This window comes from Numenius arquata, chromosome Z, assembly GCF_964106895.1.
Source record: "Numenius arquata chromosome Z, bNumArq3.hap1.1, whole genome shotgun sequence".
NCBI lineage: Eukaryota > Metazoa > Chordata > Aves > Charadriiformes > Scolopacidae > Numenius > Numenius arquata.
The window spans coordinates 67,905,993-67,927,013 of NC_133616.1; the positions used below are offsets into that span (position 1 = coordinate 67,905,993).

The following is a 21,021-nucleotide window of genomic DNA, read 5'->3' on the forward strand; positions in this document are numbered from 1 at the left end:
CCAGCTCTAGGCCTTAAGCCTGAATCCAAAAATATACATGAGGTACAGTTTCTTTCATGGCATCAGGAAGCCTATATTGCTGGTTAATAACTAGTATTGGATTTTGTCATACCTTTTGAATAACCTCACTGACTACTTAATAAAACACTTCAGAGTAAGTAAAATATAAGAAAAAGTGCTCTCTGCTGTACCTTGTTAAAGTGAGTCTTACCCGCTTCATGTGTTTAACCTATTCATTGTTGTGTTTTGGCACTGATTCTGCTACATAACATAATAGCATTTTTCAAAATAGCACATTCAAACACCTTCCCCACTGTTTTCTTATATAATACCTACCCTTCTTGCTCATACTATCACTCTGTTATGGTCGTATTTGGCATAGAGGGCAGGGTGGTGTTTTATTTCAGCCATCTTGTTTTGGCTTGACATAAAAATATGTTTTCTTTTACCAAGTTCATGACAAAGATGTGCTCCCCTGACTTATAAAATTTTTGGCGTGGTCAGTTTATTGAGCTGAGGATAAATCACATGGTCAGTATCATTCTTAAGCAAGAAATGTTCCAAGAAGAGGGCACTTTTGTGGTGTTTTCTAAAAACAGCCAGTCTCTGCTTTCACTCCATGGCTGGATCCATTTATATGGCAACGTTTCACTTGTAGCAAAGAGCTTCATGAGCTGCACCATCCCACAAGGATGGGAACACCGGAGTGCTCCATGGATTTAAGCTCTGAGTGGGAGTCAATGAATAGTCTTGTGCCAAAGACGGGCAAGGACACAAACAAAAAAACCAAGACAACCAACTCAAAGGAGCTACTTGGTTTCTCTGATTAGTCAACTTCAGATGGAGGTCCTTATGCTAGACAAGTCTTTGACAGAGGGGAAAAAAAATTTTCAAAGAATTTTCCTGATCAACATCACTCATGCTTTGCTTCCACTGAGATTCAATGAGCTACTCACTGAAACTCTCATTTCCTAAAAGTTATCAGAAGCTTCAGGTTCTGAAAGAGGCAAATATATTCACTGACCAAGGGACGTGCAGCTAAGCGTCACTGCAGGTAAGGGAGCTCCTGACATTATACCTTCTCTCCCAACATCTCTTTTCAACAGATCTGTTGAAAAGCAAGACCACAAGATGGATCCCTGTGGGATGTTCTCTAGGAGATCTCTGCAGTGAAAGACCCCTAACAGCTGTGTCTCATTTCTTTCTGTACTTTGCTGAATACTAAACCCAAACATGCCATGTAAAATACCTAGCAGTATTTTACTTGCATGTATATGCTTGCAGAAGGCCCAACTTCTTTCAGAGGTCCAGATAGCTAAATCTGAAAGGCTGTGAAAGGAATGGGGCTGAAGAACATGCTACATTTGACCAACAGAGATGAAGACCTCCAGGGGAAGTTCAGATTGGATATTATGAAAAATTTTTATGCTGAAAGGGTTATTAAGCATTGGAATGGGCTGCCCAGGGAAGTGGTTGAGGCACCATCCCTAGAGGTGTTTAAAAGATGGGTTGACATAGTGCTTAGTGACATGGTTTAGTGACGGGTTTTTGTCAGTTAGGTTGATGGTGGACTAGATGATCTTAAACGTCCCTTCCAACCTAGACAATTCTATAATTCTATGATTCTAAGACAGCACAGTCATTCAGAAAGCAACCTGGGAGGACTCTTCACTTGAGTTCTCCTGCACTCAACAAAGCACAGGCTCAGGAGAAGGAAGATGACAGTTAACATAATTTTCAAGTATTCTTATGCCATCTCTCTCAAACTGTGGTTTCAAGGTGATGCTACCTGAACAACAGAAATGAGAAGGCCTCTTTGCTACTGCTGGGCTAAAAAATCACCGTATTTGACCTTACAATACAGTAGCAACTGCTGATTTTACTCTGGAGATTTTTGGAGCATGTGATCCGACGACACAGTCCAGTTTTGATGCTCATGGCTCTCTAGCTGGATTTTATTTCTCTCATGGTTTGGCTGAAAGGTATGGGTGCATGTGTATGTATTCATGTGTGTGTGTGTGTGTGAGCATGCATGCATATGTATTCATGTGTGTTACATCCGCTTCACGTTGCTGGTTTCTGTTTACAGGACCGCTGGTGGAAGATCAGTCTGTCTGGAAGAAAAGTACGCCCACAAATATCACATGGAACTAGCTGGTTCTGGGCGCTGATCCAGGCAGCCTCATTTAAAGAATCAAGATCATAGAAACCTTTGGCTGGAAAATTAAAAAAAGAAAGTATCAGCTTTCATTCTGGAGACCCACATTCAACTCTTTATGGAAAATATTTTCAGGAAATACCTGTTGACTGAGCCTTTCAGTTTAACCAAACCATATTGATTTTGCAAATGAAAAAGAAAGGAAAGAAGCAAAAGAGTAAAAAATATATAAAAAAGACTCCGCTTTTTGTCCCAGGGGTTGAATTAAATTAACTTCAAACTGAATCATTTTGTATTGTATGAAAGTACAGAGAAAACATCATGCTGTGTGTTATGATATGCATTCTCAGCTAATTATTAACATCTTTGCATACATACTATTATCAGCAAAATTAACTTTTTGGCTTTACTTCAAGTTCTGTTTAATGAGCATGTGTTATCTGACCATGGCAATGGGAGGGAGCATATCGTACTTGAGAAGATATGCTCTTTGTGCTGCTCTGGACAAGGGCCCCAATTTTCTTCCTGCTGAAGTCTATGCAAGTTTTGCCAATAAGTGGAGAAAAGCTTAGGTAAGCCTAAAACCTTACAGACAAAACCTACAGTTCTTTTAAGCCACAACTTCCAGTGAGGTCATGGCACTTATACATCTATTGTCATTTAAACACTAATCCTGTCTTACCCTCAGTTGTTTTCCACTGCGGGAAGAGTGACTGCTCTGAAAGCTCAGGAACATTCTTCAAACACTCACATCAGATGTATTTTCAAGATTTCATTTGAGTATAAAAAAATCCTGATTACTTTCATCTTGAAATAGACTTTCACCTTGAAATGGACTTTCACATAGCATTATTTCAAACTGATTTCCAAAAAAGCCAGGTAGGTTGCTTAATAACTGGATTTAGATCTTAAGATTTTTAATCTGAAGTGCATGCAGAAAAAAAATCTACAGGCCTCAATTTGAAGATGGGTTCGCTTTGCCCTTCTTAAAAGGTATGACAATATAGAAAAAAAGACAAAAAGAATTGGTTTTGTCTTTGAACTGTTAGCAGCAGACAATTTTTAAAAGAAAAGGATTTGTACATTTAAAAATATTCCATGGTTTCTGTCATTGGCACATGATAGAGCTCTTCATTAAAGGCCCATACAGTTTTAATATGATTCATATCCAATGGTTCACATAACCACAATAAGCCTTAGATCTCTTAATATGCCTGTTCCTAATGTTCTTTTTGTTAGAAGAGCAACCAAGTAGTGTTTCTTTTCTTGGCTGAGACAAATATCCCTTTTGCTTGCAGGAAATGAATGTGTATTTTCTGTACTTTGGAAAGTTTATTGAATATAAAAAAAAAGAGAAAGAGAGATGACTTTCTCCTTGCAGGCATGTGTTAGGCATTCCACAAACAAAACACTGTGTAATCAGGGCAGCGGTTGTCTTCCTGCGACACTTGAGTTTTCAGAAAAAGATTTATGTAAGTTATAAAAAGTTTTATGTAAGCAGTTAATATTTCTGAGCTTTTTTTGAACATTGCCTGTGCCATTCAACAACAGAGGTAATCCCTCCTCCCTAAGTTGAGAAACTGTGAGACATGCAGTACGTGTATGTGGTCTCAAGGTCAGTTATAGCATTTACCAGATGATCGAGAGTAAATCTTACGGAAAAAGAACAACACTGAGATTATTTTCTCAAGGCCAGGAGCATGAGGCAACTGTAGGGGGAATAACAGTTTCAGCTCAAGCTACAGAACTGATCAGACTTGCATCAGCAGGCATTTAGGGACAGATGCTGGAAGCAGGTCGGTGTCCCCTGGGGAACCGTGGGCACACAACACCTCATAGGAGATGTGCGGCGCCTGATATGACTCATTGCATAAATGAGACAATATTCTGATTCATATCTGGGAGCCTTCTGCTGGATTGTTCTCTCAAAGGCTGGTTGTCTTTCTGCTTCCACTCCTTCAAAACAAGGGTATTTTAAAATAACCTGATTTGTCCTTTCGCATCCTCCTCTTTCAGATGGAATTCTTATTTTCTCCATCTTTTCTACCACTCAACATGTAACAATTAGAAAGAGCTTAACAAAAAAAAAAAACCAATCTTTTATTGCAGATTCAACTCTGCTGCTTGACATTTGTTAATCAAGTCCTGATTTGATATTATTTGAGCTGTAATTATTATTATTTTGAACAGCTGGTTAGTGTTCTGTGATCTTACTCTCTTCTGCATGTGTCTTCTGGGGACATATTTCTTTGTACTGCTGTAAAGTGATCTAGTGTATGACTCTTTCACAGTGAGTTGTAGGAGAACTTGTCTACTTTTCCAGACATTAGGGGAAGCTGCGGGAAATTACAGGGACTATAAAAAAAAAAAAAAAAAAAAAGGTAGGTGAATTAACTGCTTCTGGGCAAGTGGTCCAAACCCGGCCCAAAGTAGCTCAGACCAGCTGGCAGGGCCAGGGAAAGCATCCAGCTGAAATAGTGAAATAACTTTATGCGGGAATGGGGAAGTCCTGGGAGCCCCTTCCAGGCAAAGCACAGATAAATTTTCCTTTTGGTCCCAAAGTGAGCACACACTCCTGGAATACATACGGGAGCCTAGCTCTGTCAGGTGCTGCGGATCATCAGTTTTCAACGGTTTGAAGAAATGGGATCTAGCATCTTACAAAACAGAACCCACAGCACAAACACATACTTGGCAGAAATAAAATGTTTATTTTATACTACATATATATTTTTCCCACTGTGTTTATATTATTATGTCTTACAAAGAAACCTTCTAAGGCTTGTGAATAAAAAGGGACCAATAACATCCACTGGATGTTCATTGTAGAAGATACTGAATTTTTATCTATAAATATATATTAATAAAAACCTGAAACAGTATATGTTATAGGTAGCTTTTAAAAATATCTTCTTTTCTACCAGTCATCATGCATCTAGTATTTTATTTCTTATTTTACCACAGAACGCCTGTTTTTGAGGCCACTCGCTGTTTACCAAGGCTAAGTGTTAGTGTCCGGCTTTTTTTTATAACCCATGCTATAGGTGTAAAATCTGTCTGAAGTATCTACCTTATGTTGCCTGAGGAGTGTTTTATTTTAATGACTGTATGTGTTGAGTCTGCACACTACTCTTGGATGCTTTTGCCATTTTAAAATACGCCTTTCTACAGCGTTGAAAGTAGTGAAAAGGTAGTGATGTACCTGTGGAGCAGGCTGCTATCTTTTGCGTTTTGATTCAGAACGTACTGACGCATAAAGAGGACTGTCCCAGGAGGCATATTCCACAAGGCAACGACTACTCTTACTTCTCATGGATGCAGCACAGAAGGAGAAAAGGATACTTACAAGGAAGCTTAAAACAAGCCATGATAGCTACCTTTTCTTCAGAGTAAAATGGAGAAAATTACTTGCAAATCACTAAGCTACTGCTCAGAAGTCTCTTTTCTCTTCCTCTCACTTTCTTCTTCCCATTTCCTCATTTGTCTGTAGCTTACCTTGTATGGGACCGACCTCCGGCTTTTTGGGCTCTGGCCTTCTCAAGTGCTTGGGTAGCTTGTCATTTTCTTGGTGCCATTTTTTCAGGCATTGTGGCTCATGGATACTAATAGATTTTGTTCCGTACTCACGGCCGCATATGTAACAGATCACTGCTGGTGGCCGTCTTATCACTTGTGCCTGCAAAGAACAATTGTGAAGAATAAAAAGTATTGTTTTCAACATTAATTTTGAATCAGAATAACTTTGGATGAAAACAATCATGTAGATTGAGAAACCGGTTCATATCTGTGAAATCAGTGTAACTTTTTATATTAGTTTCATCTGGATTCTGTCTTGAAGCTTGTAAGAGACATTGCCTAGTTAACTGGCCACTGGGAACAGGTAGGTTCCTTCTGCAGATACTGGGCTGAAAATTCATGTTTGTCACCTAATTAATATTTAGCTACATAGGTTTTAGTTCTTTTATTTTCACGCCATCAAGTTAATGGAATTGCTGAGTCTTCATGTGCAGAAACAACTCCTCTGCTTGATCAGGTTCCTGCAGCACAGTGTCCATCTTGAATGCTGAAGTCCTTTTTTCATCTACCAAACAGAAGTAACATGGGAAGCACCAGCAATAGGTTCCACAGCTGAACTGCTGATGTCTAGTGGAGTAGCACAAAGACCCCGTCTCCAGGCATAATACAGTTAAAGCACTGTGTCCAGCCTTAGCATCTCTCTTAAGCTGGACAATGAGGGAAGATGTCTCATGCTTGTGATTGTGATCCCTAACTCCACGTTACTTCTGCCACAGATCAGTTAGTTGGTGGAATTCTTAGCCTTGTAGGATTAAAACCAAGCCAGGATACTTCAGGATAGGGGGAAAAATAGGAACTGTTGCTTTTTTTATCCTGAAGGCCTCAGTGTGAACTTTGCCAGTGACTGCAGTGAGGGCAGAACTGGACTCTAGGCAAATAATTGTTTCTGCACTGCAGATCTGCTTTTGTTCACAGAGAAAAACAGCTCAGCGGAACACAAAAGTCCTTCAAACCCAAGCCCCACAAATACATATTCTAACCTTGAAAAATATGTAATTACTGTGGTATTGCAGATTATGGACTTGACTGTGTCCTTAGGCACGTCCCGGGCTAGGCGTGGTGGCAGTACCAGCCCTGCTACAGGAGTAGTGTACAAACCTACTGCAGAGACAGCACTTTGAGGCACATTGATGGGTCTCACAACTGCCAGCACTTCCTGCACTCCTGACAGCAGAATACCAGTAAGAGATGAGCTATTCCCTGCCTTCCAACAAGGTAGAGGGACAGCCATGCCAGACCAGACGTGGGAAGCCTTTCTGACTCAAACAAGGGAGGTGGGGATTTCATTTTTTCCTCTGCTGGTGTGTAAGACAAAGCATAACCTGTTCTAGTATTTATGACTTTCTGTCAGCCTATCAGTGTATTCAACAAATTCTGGGCAACTTTTCTTGCATTTATGTTACAATCTGAAAATGTCATTAGTGAACAATCTGCATAAGCTTTATTTCCTGTATCACACATGTAAACTCAATTACATGAAGAAATACTACTCTACAAAGTGTATTTTTGCTGGGAAAAGTTGGACTTCAAGTGGAAAGTTCTCACAGTGACTTTAAATATAACTTAGCCAAAGACAATCTTTCCAAGGACATTTTCATCTTCTTAACTTTCAAATGGAATTTCCTTAGCCATCTTTGATAACAAGGTATTTTATATATATATATATATATATATATATATATATATATAAACTTCTCTTCCTATTCATAGCTGAATACAGCAACAGCTGTTTTAAGAATGCCCTCTAATTCTTCATTATCAATTTTCACCTACCTCCTTCATCTCTTGAACTAGACCTTGTCTGATTTGGAGATAAGACTCTGGGTCCAGATACAGAGTCTTTTGAAGGTAGTGTGTTTCTTTGTAGGCTCTGGAGAGCTTTAGATAAAGATACTATAGCTGAAACTCTTGAGGTCAGACAACTTATTTCAGTGTACATGCTTTTTATGGGTATGCTTATAGCATTTCAGAAATGGTTTACTAAAAAAATGGTGGGTGTAAAAATGCCTGTATGAATGAAGATAGCCTTTTATCTCTGACTGCTTCATTCAAATCCATGACACTTGTTCTAAAGTCATTGTGATGTCCCATTACTGAACAGATGCAAGACAAAAGTTAGTGATCTGCATCCAGTGCAATCTGGATACTTTTCCACAGTTCTTAGGTGGTCCTTTTGATAGTCTCACCTGAAAACATAAAGACTGAATAAGGAGTACTGTGATCCCTCCAGATCTTGACAGGGTATTTATAGGTGAATTTTGTGCTGCAACTGAGCAAAACCAGGCCTACAGCTAAATAGAGGATTCTATTTTCCAAAGTTATCAATTGGGATTGAGTCATAACTAAATCCTATTTGGTGAAAAAATGTTTATGAAAACTGTTCAAGTAGAAATGTATCTGTTTTGTAACTTCCACAATTAAAAACTATACAGAAACAATAGCAGAGACCAGAATTCATTAAAAGAAATCAGATCACTCTAAGCATGGAATTATTTTTTCCAGAAATGTAGGGAATTTGCACCATCACCACAGATCACATTATATCCACAAATCCTTCTCTGCAAATACACACATGTTAAAAAGCTGGAAGATAAAACCTGAAGGAGAATATCCTTGCAATTGGTAGTAACACCTCTTTTGTTGCTTAACTGGGGAGTACAAGGTATGATAAGCTTTATTTGGAATTTCTACAGCTGATGATATTTATTGTTCATTTCTTTTTCTCTTCAGTGTGTGCCTATCCCAAATGTCACATCTGGAGGCCTGCAGTTTGAAACTAAACTATTTTTGGCAACACCACAATTTTCCAACCCAAACTACTCACAGGCCAGTGGCTAGGCTGTCTGCTCATTGCTTTGTTTTTCACTTTTAAAAAGGGTTGTAGGGAAGGTCTGTTCCTGAGGATATGTGTTATTATAAAAATACCTACAAACACCTAGCAGTGCAGTTAGGCTTTCCTCTGGTCTCTCAGTATTTTCTTTTTTCTCCAAGACTGCTAAGTATGTCTGCGTGACCATGAATGAAGTTATTTAGCTCAGAGGGCTACGCAACTATGTATTTTCAATAGACCTGACATTACTTGAGGTTAGCCCCAGGCTGCTGCTATGGTGTTACATGAGGTCAAATCCTCCCATACTGCACAAAGCTTTTAATTTCTTCTTAAGTACACCCAATAAGACTGTTTCCCGAACTCCCCTCCATAAATATTTATCATCCAGGACTGCACACACCCACACCTTTCTTATTTGTTTAATTATCCACTTATTTTGATGGGAGGAGGGGAGGCCTCCTGCTCTAGGCCAAGACCTCTCGTCACAGGCTTGAGTTGCCCAAGGAACAGAGGTTCAGGAAAAGATTGGTACAAACACTTAGTAACAGCATTGTGTTGTCTGAAAGCAGCCTTTTCCATACATTCTTCTCTGGAAAGTGAGAGACATTTTACGTAAGGGACAGCAACAAGCTGTGGTGTGGCTCTCATGACCATACAAAGGTGCATTTCACCGCCTACTGCCCTGGCACAACAGCAGACTAACGCTAGGACTTGTCATATGCCTGTGTATGAAATTTCCTTGAACAGCAAGGTGATTCTGCCAGATGATGTAGGTAATTAAAGATTTTACACGACTGGAAGCACTAGAATATTCCATTTTACTCCTGATGTGATACCTTGTAAAAGAAATACATCAGTATAATGTACGTCGCATTTGTGTAAAAGCAGAAAGGCAGGAAGCTCAATCATTCTCAATGATAATACTCAGTAAGTTTCATTGAAACCATCCAGTCACTGTCCATCCTCATCTAACTTTCTGTATTGTAAATATATTTGTCAGTATTCTCCTAAGATATTGAAAACTGCTGCAACTTAGACAAACAAAGTTTATCATTGACTTCCCATCTTCATTAGAATTACACAGCATCTGGAGTTTTCATTTTACCAAGCGACTAGATGACTTTCTGCTACAGCAAGATACAACATCAACATTTTGTCATTACACAAGTTTTCAAGACTTATGCTGTGTTAAAATGCATTACAATATAATAAAGGAAGAATACTGATATCTTATTTTTGGGTAGTTAACTTGATAAGAAGAAAACAGCAGATGGCAGCACCAGATGCTAGTGACATGTCTGATAGGATTTTAGGATCAGCGTTATCTGTTGTCAAAAAAACTGTAACACAGAACCACAGCAAGTCATTAATACTTACATGTAGCAGACATTTTGGTCTATGAAAGCATAAAAACCACACTCTGCTGTAGTGCGACTCTGAATATCAGTAGTTCCACACATCACTTCCATTTTCTGGGGTATCACAGCAGAATGCAAAATGGAATTCCTGAGCTGATGTGATCCTTGAGAGTCTTTTGAGCATAAGCTGTTGTTTGCTTTACACAGACAGAGATGGTTAACTCAGACATGTTCATGCATTCTGAGAGCGAGGACAGTTAGTGGAAGAGATGGCTTATGGAGGCTATTGAGTCCCCAGCTCTAAAGGCATTTAACTGAGTGTTTGTCAGCAATGATGCTGATCTAGTTGATCCTGCACTTGCTTAGGGGGAGAGAGCTCCAGGACAGAAGCACACAGCGGAAAGTGCTTGCAGGTGTGAAGGTAAAATGCCCTTCACACGATATTCCACCAAATCAGTCACATCTTTATTTTTAAAATGAGGAAAATCCAGCTTTTTAATTTAGGACATCTTTCATTGCATAAATTAATTTGATGGTAGCATTATAATTCTTAAATACATTTACATAAGGGTTGGGTTTTTTTTCGGTTATTCCTTCCCTGTGACATTTTGCTGAATCAGGACTTTAAACAGGTGCTTAAATAATTCACTGTCACAGTGAATAGACCTGTTAAGTGAGACATGGACTGACCCAAATGCTTTCCTGCCAGGACCAAAACAGATTGCCATTTCACTACGCTACTGCTCTTTTTTAACAGAATTAATAAGCAGCTGAGTAGCTGGTAAGGTGAGCAAAATTAAAAAAACCAAATGCTGGAAAAAGATGATGACTGTAGAGGAGACCCAGGCCTTGTCCCTGATCATGGCAAATCTGCATTCCTTCCATGAGGTTAATGCTTTTCAACATCCTTCAATGTGTGGACCTTTCAACTGGAGGTGGAGACCCTCAAACAGAAAATTTAAACCTATGGAAAAAAAGCTTCATTTGACCACTTCATAGAAGCAGTCTGCCAGTCCTGAACAACCCCTGGGATCACAGGATATTTCTTTCACTCTTTCCATTCCTATGTCTGCCTTTAATATGTACATCTGTACAAAAGGACAGGTCAAAAAACAGTAAAGGATCTGAGGAAGGTAAAATCCATCATCCCCTCCTGAAAGTCATTGTTAATAATAAAGTCCTTCAGAGTCAACTACAAACTGCAAGCTGTGCAGCCTCATTAGTTCTGCTGCAACTGATGAACTGTAACTGCTTGGGAGTAAATGAGAAAACCTGTTGTTCACACAGAAGGACGAACAGATTCGAGCACATTTAATTCTGCTCTGCAGAGCTCACAGAAGTAAAAAGTGGTAATAAAGTTGTTGTTCAACAAGTCAGCAGATGTGACTGAATGCACACAGAGAACAGATATGTCGTGCAAGAGGGCAACATTTTTACAGAGTCACTCTCAATGCCAAACTAGTCTCTGACCTTGTGGTTTTTTTGATGATATTATAACAATGGACATTTGCCTCTCCCACCCTCCCCCCCCCCTTTTTTTTTTAAACATACAGATTTATGAGTAACGGACAAAACTCTCTGTTTCGCACCCATGCTTTTCACTGAATAATCACTTTTGAAGCAACGCCAGTTCTTTGGTGAATGGTACAATGTAGTGTAACACAACAAGAACATTGCCTTTCCTATAGCTACAGCTGCACCTGTGCAGCACTTCGAATTGTTTGTGGGTTATTTGAAATTTGCTGATAAAAGATCTGAGGACCTAATTTGCCAATATCTATAACTTAGTGGCCTCAAATAGCATAATATTAAAATGCCTCACATTGTCTTTATTCTTATGATTTTTAGGGTAATGCTATTATTTCCATTATAATCAGCAGCTGGAAAAATGAAATACAGCATGCTTTGACTTTTAAAATGCTTTTAGAAATGCTCTGCATAGCATTGCATTCCTTTGGTGACTGAGAAAGCTACATCCCATTTTCAAAAGTAATGTAGGCAATCAGGAGTCCAACACCCACTGGGAAAAAAAAAAAAAAGTCTTTTATTTTAGACACTGGGCCTAAATTTAGACATCTATCTTTTTACAAAACTCCTGGCCAAAAGACAGCTTGTGCAGAAACAAATGCAGAAAAAAATACGCCATTTTCCAAAACTTTGTGTAGCTTTTGGATAATGTGAATCAGCTTCTTTATTCTTGGATCTTGAATCAAATTCAGTGGAAAGAAATGTGCAGTCTTATTTTGTTGTTGTTATACTCTGAGTTGCTGCCTTTGAACATGCAGTCCTCAGTAAACTTGTGTTCCATGCCAAGGTTAAGAATAATGGTGAAAAACGAAAATCTCTGGAGTGTTTACAGGATAACAAAACACTGTATTTCATATTACCTAAATAAAAATACCTAAAACCTGCTAAAACGTGTAACATTCAAAGCTAGCCTAAGCTGCTCAACAGAATCTCCTATGGAACTACAGCACACAAGGGTCCCTTTTGGAGACATAACTCTCACAGGACCACAGAGTATGAGAACCCAACTACTCCCTTTCAACAGAAATATCAAAAGAAATAGGAATTAGTAGTTTCCTTTATGCACACAGTATTCCCCTTTACCTACTGTTCTGCAGAGAAATATCTGCATGGAGCCAAAAGACCCTTCTGAAGGAAAGTGATTTTAAATTTGATGGGAACCCAGTCTCACCTGGAGTGTCTAGCATCAGAATGCATCCACATCCTTTCGTATAGCATGTGATTAGCAATTTACCTTGTCTAATATGGCTGGTGCAACCCCTCTCTTCGCTTGACAGGTCTTGGATAGATCATTACTTGCTGAGCCAGACACAGAGCTTGGGCCTTTACAAGATTTACGGGGGCTTGAGCTTGACAGCCCCACAGTGCTGCTACCTCCTCTGCAACTCTTTTGGTGCACAATGAGATGGTCGGGAAGGAAGGTTCGGCCACAGTTTCCACAGGGCAGGAGCTGGGCTTGGGCACTTTGATAAGCTGCCTCATTTTCAGCTGTACGCATACAGGAGCCAGCAGTAAGGACCTCAGGTTTCCTGGGCTCCACTCTTCTGAGATGCCTTGGTAGCTGATTGTTTTCAATATGCCATTTCTCTAGGCACTGAGGCTCATGTATAGAAATAGAGTGTGACCCAAATTCTCTGCCACAGATATAGCATACCCTGAAGCGAGGTCTTCTTGGTGGAATGATGGGCCGATTCAGCGGCATCTGAGACATGTTTGAAGTGTCTGACCGTTTTGATATTATTGCAGTGCCTGGTCGCCTTTTCTGGGGTCCAGCTTCTGGATGTACTACTTCAGGCAAAATTCTGGGAAGATCTGACACATTAGATGACGAAACCTGCTCTGAAGCTAAGATACTAGAGACAGTAGCAGGGGCCTTTCCGGCACTTGGCAGAGCGTTACAGGTTTTGTTCAGATTCTTTTTCTTGACATTTGTTTCCATGAAGAGTACAACATTTCAAGAAACTTCTGTCTTTCCTACACGTAAAGGGATTGGGAAAGTCTGTTATTCAATATGATATTCCATCTTCTTAATTCTGTTTCATGGGCCAGAATATACTACGGACTTCAAAGCTGGAAAACTGCATCTAATGGCCTTTTCAGTAGGGAAAGAGGTTTCCTGTCTGTTTCGGTTTTGCCTTTTGGTTTTACATGAACCTGAAACAAATTAAATCAGTACATATTAATCAACACTATCTGTTTTGCTAAGGTTACCAACCAGTGGCTCCTCAGAAGGATCAGTTTACCTTACTACTCTGTTATATTTTTAAATAGCAGACAAATAACATCAAATATATCCTACCCCCAATGATTAGCTGAACAACTTAAATCTGAAATTCTAGTCTCAGAGGGTGAAAAGTCATGAAGAACATGAAAGAAGCTCAAACTGAAGCTGCTGAATGTTTTTTTTTTATGTTTTTTGTGACAATAATCATAATGGTTTATTTTCAGCTATTGACAGAACCGGTATTTCTGACACAATTTTTAATTTCTAACCCATTTATGTTGATAGTTAAACATAATTTCCCTGTCTCAAGAGAAATGAGAATAAATCCCTTAGTAGAGGAATGTTAATGTCCAACCTGCAAAGGGACAGTCAAAGAACAGAACAAAGGAAAATGTTCCCAGTCTGTAGGCTGAAGGAAATTATTCAGCCCCTTTACTCAGCACTTGTGAGTAGATATCTCAGATTCTCTGACTAGTCTTGATTCTCCCAGTATAGGAGAGATATTTATAAAATGGAGCAAGTTTATCAATGAGGGTTACAAAGATCCTTAAGGGGCTAAAGCACATGCTATATTTGGAAAAGTTAAGGGCACTTTGTTCGTTTAATCTCAAGAAGACAGCGCTAAACATATTTCAGTTTTTCAATTTGCAATCTATCCCTGTATATAGACAACTTCGTGTTATATCACTCAAATGTTTGTTTCTCACAGAGACAGTCTTTTGTGCTGGTTCTCCAAGGCTCAGAAAATAAAATTCAGACTGCAAGCATGTTAAGGTAGAGGCTATATTTTTTTTATTGCAATGATACAACATTAAGTAGCAGGCCAGCTTTAGTCATAAGCAAGCAAGTGGTTGCATAGACAGGTGACTGCCAAGTACAGAAAGGTCACCATTGTTTACATTATCTATAATAGAAGAAACAGGCAATTATTGCTTATTTTGTCATCAAGGATAGGGTCAAGGTGTAATGGCCACTGCTCTGGGGTTGGCAGCTCTTCCTTTGACTTCACAGTCACCTTTCCCTTACTGAATGTTCCAACCTTTATCTCAACCCTTCCAGACTTTGAGGGAGTTCCTAACTCCCAAACTTACCTGCCCAGAGATCCCACTGACCCATCTCAGGTCATTTTCTCTGCTGCCACCAACCAACCTGGATCTGCTCTGAACTGCTCTTTTGTCATGCCACCATGGGAGACTTTGCTCCCCCTCAGCAGCCTTTTCACCCTTATCACTCCCACCTCTGAGCCCAGAGGGTGAATTTTACTACACCCAAGGATGAGGGCACAGTTTTTTCATTAACCCTGAGATGATAAAATTTGCTTGTATCACTGAGAAGCCCTGATCTGACTCTAGTCTCTCATAAATATTCTAGGAGATACCTTAAGGACGTAGGTAATAGTGAAAAAACAAGTTGCCACCAGGTTCACACAATTAGTCATCCTCTTGCCAGGCGCACAAAGATGTAGATGTTTAGATTTCTATATTCACGCTGCTTGCTTAAATATTCACAAAGTTGCATATTCCAGGGACACCTGTGACACTTTCTCATTTTACAAAATCTCCTGTGAAGCTCAGATTTGTTTGTACGCGAATTGGAAGATGTGAAAACCATCAGAGCCAATTTGTGATTTGTACTGGAACAAATCTCTCCGAACAAGTATGTTGCAGTTAGCTGTTAAAAATAAAATTCTTGACGGACAATATTCTTAGCGCTTGAAGTTAACACCTCCTCTAAGACTCTAATAGATAACTGCAGTCTGTGGAAAAACATAATAAAGTACAAGGCGTAGCATCCTCTCATGTCTGAAGCTATCAGATAAGCATATAATGTGTGTTAAAGGATATACAAAACTGTAGCACTGGAACTTTTGTTTCAGATACCAAGAAACCCTTTTTTTTGTCTGACTCCTACACAATGTATAATTGTTAAATACCTAGTGGAAAAGCATGCTACAAGCAAAGAAAGAAAGATTACAAGCCGTTTAGACAGTAGCAATTAATAAAACTTGGGCAGCTAGCTGGCTTCATACTGGTGCTATCCCGTCTTAAAGAAAACTTTTTTGACCTCACTAGCAATGTAACCTTAATGCAAACACCTTTGTTAACTCTGTAGAAAGTATTACAAAACCTATTTGTGCAACAAATCCCAAAGCCTTTCCCCTGTTTTCCTTATAGAAGACCTACATTTTGTTAACTTTACAGAAGTCTGATCACTTTGAACCACCACTTGCCACAAACACAATTTTGCCAATTTTGACCAGATCGTGCATGTGATTCAGTTACATAGTGAATGGTTCAACAGTATGTGAAATTTAAATTTGCAAACTAGCGTTGATGTTACTCTACTGCAAGGCCCTTTCAAAGACTGGGAAAGTTTCCAAGGAGGGTGGCCTGTTGGATGAATCCAAGTTGGGAGGTAGCCAAGCTCTTTAGGAGGATGAAGGGAATGAAGAGCCAGGGAAACATTAAAGGGTCACGAAGGCAGGGGAGATAAGGGTTATTGGAGGGTCACAGAAAGGGAGCATCAGAAAGTTCAGCTACATTTCAGGGAACTTCTGAACTTTGCAAGGTCCTATTTGTGTCCTATTTATTGATTTATGTCAGAACAGTACTTTCTGTTACCTGAGAGGATTCTTAAAGCAACAGTGGACATCAAACTGCCTGCCACATGAAGAGTGTTAGGTGACTAAATCTGTTACTATTAAGAATGAATCAGTCAATAAAAGAAGCTATAAACAACCTATTAACAATATAACCTATTGTTGGATTTCCAAGCTTGCTATTGTAAATACTTCATAAGAGAATTATGCTTCCTTGTGGGGATTACACCATTTGGTCTACATTTATTCCTGCCAAGTTGACCGCTATTATTTGGAAACTTCCTATAAATTCAGTGTGAAATGAAAAGGCATACGAGCAGTTCAAATCTTCTTTTCTCAAGTTCAGTGGTAAAGATGTGGAAGTAAATCAGGGTTGGGATTTAACATTTCTTTCCAAAACAAGACTATCTTACTTTTTTCTTTTAAAAATGTTGCAACGTGTTATTTCATAAAGTGGGAAGGTAGAGTTGATCATTGCATACATCTGTGTGAAAACTTTCCTCTCCTCTGCAGTTCCACTGAGTATAATACTTAAAAAACAGTCTTATGAACTGCAGTGACAGGGCACTTGCAACTAATGGATGAATTCAATTTGATTAAAAGCAAGTGAAATATTATGGCTAGTTCAGCTTTAGGCTGAGAGCCTCACTGTCCAAAATAGAACATAATGACAAGAGTGCAAACAGCTCAGTACTTCTCTTATCTTTTTGTCTTGAAGAAGAAACTGGAACCCTTGCACACTGTTTTTAAGCTTATCCTAACCAGAAATTGCAACAATAGCGTTTTATGCATGCTTCAGTACTGCTGCCTTCTCTTAGCTGCCATGTGTGATTCAACCTACACAGGCAAGTGGAAACTTCTTCCCTGAAATGGCCTTCTTTATGTCTTCTTTCATGTCAGTGTAGGAACTTGGAAGCGAAGTTGACACATACGTTTCCTATTTCCTGTATGCAGCCCGTTTCTAAAGAGTGACCCTCTCTGTTTTTCATCTCTCTTGATTCTCTCGTAAACAATTCCTCAAAACCCATTATAAGGTCGTTTTATAAGCCTGGATTCCTCGACTGAATTGAACAAAACATACTTGAGCTAGCTGGGGGATTAAATTGGCTGTTTCCAATGAATCCTCAACACTACTGCCTTTGACTTAGCTAGAATTCCACATGGAGACCTCCCAGCTGAAAAAAAACACAGTTTACCTTGTGGAAGAACACATTGCATGAAGCATCCTGCTGCCAGGACACAACTGTGCTCATTCAATGGACAAAATACAGGAACAGTTGTGACGATTTGGGGAATCTGTTTATGTATAGTTTATGAATGCTGACTGATATCACAGCCTCTCCATGTGCAGCTGTATCAGACTGTAAACTCCACTTAAACTATACAGCTGGCTTACTGTCACTGTTCCCATCTGCCAGCACCGACAGGAACAAGATAAATCCTTGTACCAGATAAACACAGAGCTAAAACAAAGGTCACAGAGCTTTCAGGCTTATACATCTCAAAGAAATACCCCTTGGACTTGCTTGACTCCCTCTAAAGGCAGAGACAATTTTCACATCTGGATTTAGGAGGGACAACCATAAACAAGCAAAATAAATAGTGGGAACAACTGATTCCTTTACTATTTTTAAAACAGTGCTTGACAAAGCTATGAAAAGGATTTATATGGAGTACTTGCTTGAGGTGGCACTGGCTTACATCCAGGAGGCTCTTTGGAGAGGTTATCTATAATTGGAGAGTGCTTAAAAAATCAGGACTCACATAACAGTTATAAGAATGTCTGTGTGCGTTGCTCTGCCTGAGGAAGTGTGTGACAGGCCACAGAGATACAATAAAAGAAGCAGGAAACATATGGCTCCAAAATGGTGGCATTCAAATACAACAGCCTGGTGTAAGCCCAGCTACAGATCAGGCTGTCAGTGTTGAAAAAGAATAAACTAATTTTAGCTTGCAAAAATATACTGGTTAATCCAGTATTAAGAGTTCTTAATTCAAGAGTTCCTGGTTGTGTAAGCCCTTATTTATGCAAACCCCAACTTCACTCTGGAAGATAAATTTTCCCTTTGTTTGCCTTCAATAGTACACTCTGTTGTATACTCATTCTGCCTGTTCATCACTCAGTGCTTGAAGTCATAAGCTTTCTGTTCGTGCCACCAATATTTTGTTATGTAGGTCATTTGATAAAGGTGATTCGTGATTGGAATGGTGATTGGACTAAACTCGCAAGTGTTCTAAAAGAAAAGTTATTTCAATTTTAACACCTAATGTTACCGTTACATAAATTACTAATGTCTCACATAGCTTTAAACGAGAAGCAACAAGCAACAACTTCTTGCACTACAAGTAGTACCCAGAAATCCTGGTTTCTCAATCTGAGCTGGACTGTGTAAAAAGACAAAGGACAACAACTCAGTCAAAGATGACAAAAGATACAGAAAGAGAGAGATTAAGTGATCTGCTGAGCATGACAAAGCAAATCAGAAAGAAAAGGAAATTAATCTAGACTTTCTAGCACCCTAACACTAAATCAGTCCAGTCACAGGAGGCTGATCCCTAACTTTATAGTCAAGGTAAAGGTAAGTCTTTTTTCTCCTGTTTACCAGGGTTTCATTACATTTACACACAAAAGAGGTGTCAGAAAGGACCAAATTGACATCCTGTGTTGAGTGCCAAAAAGCCTTGCTTCAGGCTCTTTCCAAATAAAATGTTTTCTATGAGGCTTCCCGTTATTCTTTAAGGGAAAGCAAATGAAAACTAAACCAACATCTCAAGCTGCATTTTCTCTTGTGCTAAATGTTGTTTTGTACTGCTCAATTATAAATCATTTTAGAAATCTGTTAAGACAAAATACTCAAACATAAGTTGGACAAAAATACTGGATAATTTGTAGTATCTTACTGTTGGATCTGTTTTTCGCTGAAAGATAAAAGGGAAAAACATTCTTATGTTTCCAACAATATTTTTAGCAAATTAACCACACATTAAAACCCCCACATTTTTCCAGCTCAGCACTCCATTTTCTCCACAGTTCCTGGCTAGAGGAGTCTCCTTTGATTAGTCCTAGAGACTAATCTTTTCCTTTGGTCATACAAAAGGAATAATATATTATTTGATTAAATGTAAATAAAGACCACTGAGATGTAGGAAATCCACAGTTTTATACATCAGGACACTTTATCTTGTCTTAGCTGAGCATGACCACGTTTTTATCCATCCTCCTATCTCAAGAAACAATTTGCAAGATCTGAACACACAAATATTGGCATGTACCCCCACTTCTGGCAGCTTCAAGACTTTGTAAGTCTGTAAGATCTAACATCACAGCAGCCTGGCTTAAATGTCTTATGAGTAATGCACACTCAGAAACATCCAAGTATGAAGCTTGTTCCATCAGAGGATCAGCTGCACGTATAGCAGTACCCTCTGTCCCACACTATCTGCAGCCCAGAGGCTGGTGGTTATGCCTTCATTAAAGATGGAGGCAGCCAGCTAAAAGGACAAGGCAAGAATACCCAAACCCAAATATACCAGGTTAAAAAGCTACTGTTTTCCAATATATACAGCTGGGCTAGAACTGTCTGGGAGTTTTCTAACAAGCATTTTCCCCCACTGTTTGAAGTGTCACTTAGACAAAACTAAAATTACCTTCAAAGATGCATCTGTATCGATTACACAAGAAAGAAATCACTATGTGTGTGCGTGCAAAGGGTCATTAGAATGTAAGAGAAGGAAAATACATAACCCTGACGTTTCTATATGATTCTGTGTCTGCTGTGTCTGAGACAAGGTGTCTGCTGTGATGAGATAGTCAATCTAGTCAAAGGTTTTTGCAATTTTCCTCTAACTTTTTAAAATGCCATGTCTTTCTTTGGATCTGATTCTCTTCTTACCTAAACTTTATGGCTCAATCCAAAAGTCACTGACGTCAATAGCAGTCACTGTATACTTAGCATCTGAGGACACCCTCTGTCCACTTATGCAATAATAAGGTTAATTTTATTTAATGAAATTTATTTGATTTAATTTTATGACAGTGTTTCCAGATGAAAGCTGGAGACTGGTTCTAGTGACCCAGCAGCTCTTTCGTGTGAGTATGTCCTCCTCAGCCCAAACATAAGAAAAAATTCCTTTGATTTGACTGAACTCCTAACCCTATGTGAAGAAATTATGATGGTTACTAGTTAAAATATGGGGGGAAAAGTAAAACATTTTTAGTTGAAAAAATGCAATTTGACAGAATTCTAGAATTCTGGACCTGCTCCAGTAATTTCTTAAATATCCTTTATGCTCTACAAACAAGGTTCTTGCTTTTCATATTTTACTTAGTGATGCATTACAGGTTTCCAGGGTGAAGTGGGGACATCTTAGTTTTGCTCACACACAATTATTTAACACACTCATTTCATATTTTAAATGAATAATGTTACCCTGCCTCCACACTTACTCTTGTGTAAAAATCAGCATAGACATATTCCCAGTTTGGGAGACACTGGGGATACTATGCATCACATTCTTAACCTTCATCAGTTACTGCAGTAAATCTGTGATAATTAACATTATGCAAATCATAGCGGGCATACGAGATAATGAACAGACTGGGTGTGTTCACCCTGCCCACAGCACAGGAGCGTGAAACCAAGCAAACATTGAAGCAAGTAAGTTTACACAGCTCAAAGTGAGCTCCATGCACTTCCCATCTCAAGTGTCTTCATTCAACATTTCTATTTCTGAGATTGATGTGTGCAG

At 39.1% G+C, this 21,021-nt stretch overlaps 1 protein-coding gene across 1 annotated transcript; it reads right to left on the reverse strand.

The window, feature by feature from the left end:
* Positions 1–2,064: 2,064 nt before the first annotated feature.
* Positions 2,065–13,388, reverse strand: ZNF475 (zinc finger protein 475). Its single transcript, XM_074166877.1, has 3 exons — positions 13,104–13,388; positions 5,654–5,834; positions 2,065–2,216 (listed from the first exon to the last, which is right to left on the reverse strand). The coding sequence occupies exons 1-3, from the start codon at positions 13,386–13,388 to the stop codon at positions 2,065–2,067; spliced, it is 618 nt and encodes a 205-aa protein (XP_074022978.1).
* Between the last annotated feature and the right edge of the window lie 7,633 nt (positions 13,389–21,021).

Coding starts and splice junctions, on each gene's coding strand:
- ZNF475 (XM_074166877.1), bottom strand. CDS start 13,388: ATGGAAACAAATGTCAAGAAAAAGAATCTGAACAAAACCTGTAACGCT. Junction 5,835..13,103: donor CAAGAAGACCTCGCTTCAGG/GTATGCTATATC, acceptor TGTTCTTTGCAG/GCACAAGTGATAAGACGGCC. Junction 2,217..5,653: donor GGAGGTCGGTCCCATACAAG/GTAAGCTACAGA, acceptor TTAATTTTCCAG/CCAAAGGTTTCTATGATCTT.